The sequence below is a fragment of the Drosophila rhopaloa genome, unplaced genomic scaffold (assembly GCF_018152115.1).
Source record: "Drosophila rhopaloa isolate 14029-0021.01 unplaced genomic scaffold, ASM1815211v1 contig_115, whole genome shotgun sequence".
NCBI classification, from domain to species: Eukaryota; Metazoa; Arthropoda; class Insecta; order Diptera; family Drosophilidae; genus Drosophila; species Drosophila rhopaloa.
The window spans coordinates 18,502,375-18,505,979 of NW_025334990.1; the positions used below are offsets into that span (position 1 = coordinate 18,502,375).

At 47.4% G+C, this 3,605-nt stretch overlaps 1 protein-coding gene across 1 annotated transcript; it reads left to right on the plus strand.

Annotated features, from left to right (window-relative positions):
• The first annotated feature begins 661 nt into the window (after positions 1-661).
• On the plus strand, positions 662-1,863 carry LOC108051201 (skin secretory protein xP2). Its single transcript, XM_017133210.2, has 2 exons — positions 662-734; positions 804-1,863. The coding sequence occupies exons 1-2, from the start codon at positions 732-734 to the stop codon at positions 1,770-1,772; spliced, it is 972 nt and encodes a 323-aa protein (XP_016988699.2). The 5' UTR covers positions 662-731; the 3' UTR covers positions 1,773-1,863.
• The last annotated feature ends 1,742 nt before the right edge of the window (positions 1,864-3,605 follow it).

Below are 3,605 nucleotides of genomic sequence, written 5' to 3' on the forward strand. Positions count from 1 at the left end.
GGAAATTAATTGACCACCAAGGGTTCGTTAGATAACAAAATTATGGGACTGAAAAAAGTCGGTTTGTTTTTCGACAACTTACAGTTTGTATTAGCATAAAGTCTGCTTAGTGGGCGCCTCGCCTTAGACAATAGATTCCATTAAGAGGTCTGCAAGAATGACGCCAAGACTGCTGAATAATTTCGGATCCTATTAATCCAGAACAATGGCTTCTAACCTTTGTCGAACTAGTCGTAAAATCCAACCAGTTTCTGCGTCTGCAAGCGATTATTGCAAATTTCCGGCTACACCTGACGCGTGTGCCAAAAATACCAATGGTCCATAAATCCAGCTGCCAAATAAAATCTCAGGTGAGCCCATAAAATATGCCGTTGGCACTCTGCACCAGATTAATGTCATCTAAAAGTCACTTTGGGTGATGCCCACCCCACCAGCATTCATCCATCTGTCAGCGGCTTAATCACCAATCCTAAGCCCCAATCCACCAATTAAACCCGGTCTCCAATGGGTGCTACTCCATTCTGACGACCCCCAAACAAAAAACCAGCAGAAATCTCATCTGCGCTGATTATTCAGATGAGCCGTTGACGATCTTCAGTCGGCCTGAGGTTCAGTTCAAGTTTTTGGCTTGCAGAATTTTGGGCTCGGTCTCGTATAAATAGTTTGCTGCTGGGCCTCCTAAGACAGAAGCCACTCGTTCGCTCTTGGAGTAACAGATCGCAGCTGTCATCATGGTGAGCCTACCCACACGGCCGCAGGATCAAGGATTATATCGCTAACGGTTTGGGTTTTTTGTTTTCCAGAAATTCCTGGTTATTGCCTTTGCCGTTCTGGCCTGCGCCTATGGCGATGTGTCCCACTTGGGTTACGACTACGCTCCCCCGGCTCCGGTCTACCAGCCTGCTCCTGCTCCGGTTTACCAGCCAGCTCCAGCTCCGGTCTACCAGCCTGCTCCTGCTCCCGCTCCAATTGTGATCCCAGCTCCCGCCCCCGCTCCAGTTGTGATCCCAGCTCCGGCTCCGGTCTACCACCCAGCCCCAGCTCCCGCTCCCATCAGGATCCCAGCCCCCGCCCCGGTTTACCACCCAGCTCCCGCTCCCATCAGCATCCCAGCTCCCGCTCCCATCAGCATCCCAGCTCCCGCTCCCATCAGCATCCCAGCTCCCATCGAGATCCCCGCCCCTGCCCCGGTGAACACCTACATTCCCCCTGCACCCGCACCAGCTCCGGTCTACCAGCCAGCCCCTGCTCCCATTCCCGTGAGCATCCCGGCCCCAGCTCCCGTTTACCAGCCTGCTCCTGCCCCAGTGGTGATCCCAGCTCCCGCTCCAGCTCCCGTGGTGATCCAGGCTCCCGCTCCAGTTGTTATCCCAGCTCCCGCTCCAGTTGTGATCCCTGCTCCCGCTCCCGTGAGGACCTATGTGCCTCCTGCACCAATCAGCATCCCAGCTCCAGCTCCCGTCTACCACTCTGCTCCTGCTCCAGCTCCCGTCTTCCACTCTGCTCCGGCTCCAGCTCCAGTGTACCACTCTGCTCCTGCCCCAGCTCCAGTCTACCACTCTGCTCCTGCTCCTGCTCCAGCTCCGGTCTACCAGCCAGCTCCTGCTCCCATCAGCATCCCTGCTCCAGCTCCAGTCTTCCACTCCGCTCCTGCTCCCGCTCCCGTCTACCAGCCAAGCAACACCCAGGTTCTGGAGGAGATCGAGCCCGTGTCCAACGAGGGATACCGCTACAAGACCGTGCGTCGTCGCGTCTACCGTCACCGCATCTAAACTTACCAAAGCCCAACGAAAAACTGTTTCCTAACGAATCCCCACGGGGAGTCGTAATAAAAAATTTCCGCCTTCAATTTGTTAAACAAAAGAAAAGTCTTCAAATTGTTTTCCAATCATAGCAAATCACTCGGGAAACAGGAGAATGGGTGGAAACTCTTAAGTTTGCTCTGGCCATTTGAGTGGGAAATTTATGAAACCCGGAGAGATGGCGAGACGGGTGGAATCAACTTACCATCGGACAGATAGTGCGACTTAGGAGTGAGGAGGGGCAGGCAGGGGGGCAGAGGATAATAAGGAGTTGCAAGCAAGTTGCGGAACACTCCCCAAGGATTCGATTTGATGGCGGACTCCATGCAAGTCCTCCGTCCTCGCCACTCCACATTTATCACGAAATTTATGGCCTGGAATGAGCTTTGATGATGTGGAAATTTTTTCTCGTTAGATTCAAAAGTTTCCAGATGCACTCAGAAATCGGAAAATTTATTTCACTCAACTAATAGAATTAAATATATAGAATTAAATATAAAGAATTGAATATACAAATACTAGGTATATTTCCGGAAAAGATTGTATTCTAATGATTAATGATTAGACAATACCTCGTTGAATGGACAAAAAACTTATTATGCTTAAGTATTTTCAACCAACTTTAATGGAATTTACTATTTGTTACAAATACTAGCTAAGATCGTTTTCTGTTATGTTTAGGAATTCTTGAGAGGGAACTTAATTTGTTAGTAAGTTCACCTGAATTATTAGACATACCTTGGTTAATCTTGATGCTATTTTTATCTGTGCACCCACACGAAATCGATGATTCCGTGGCTCCAGCTCAAAACGGAGACGGAGCCGAGTGGATTGGCCTCATCAGACGACCACTGACCACTTGTGGCTGCTAACAAGTGGCAGGATGGAATCGAAGGCGGGCCAGGAGCAAGGACACCAGGACACCGACAGACGACAGTCGATAGTCGATAGACGCTGCGGAAAATTAACAAGAAAAGGCAGCGACAAATGTCTACGGAGCTTTTCCCTCCTGCAATTTGATTAGGGAAATGTCTGGCTGTGGCAAAGACTTTGGGGGCCCATTACCCATTACCCCGACATAATACCCGTCTGAATGCCAGGACGACCGCAGAGCCACATATTACACTTGCCACTGCGCATACTAATTAAAAAGCGCAAAAACAAACGGCGAAGCTACTAAAATTAATTGCGTAATTAAAACAAAATCATTTTTTTCCACCGCCTCCCCCTTCGTCAGAACCACAATGGATTGATTGTCCCGGCTTATTTCGTTAATTGCATTCTGGTCGAATATTGGCAGCTCAATTAAATGAATTAAAACACAGTTTTGCTTTGTATCAGTCGATACACACGTGCAAAGGGAACCTTATTTAAGGGGTACAGGAATGGGAATGCACTAAAATTATTTGACAGGCAATTACAATTTAGAGACGATTCGGGCAGACCGCACTCCAATCAGCGGTGATTAGTTTGTGTGGTGGGCAAATTAAATATTTCAGTTTTTTTGGCTTCTGCTCTTTCCAAAGAATAAAGGTTTTCGATTAGGAACACCTTTTGTATATTTAATAAAATATATAAAAGTAAACAGCAGCATAAGAATCTGAAGAAAAAGGCATTTAATTATGTGATCATTACTTACGATCTTCTTTAAATCATTTATTTTATATACAAACTCCTGAAACTTGAACACTAGTTCAAATTACTTTCATGGGTCTTTCCAATAATTGATTTTGGCTTATTATATTTATAACTTCGTCCAAATATCCTCTCATTTTACTAAACCCCGCCAGCGATTAGTTTAAA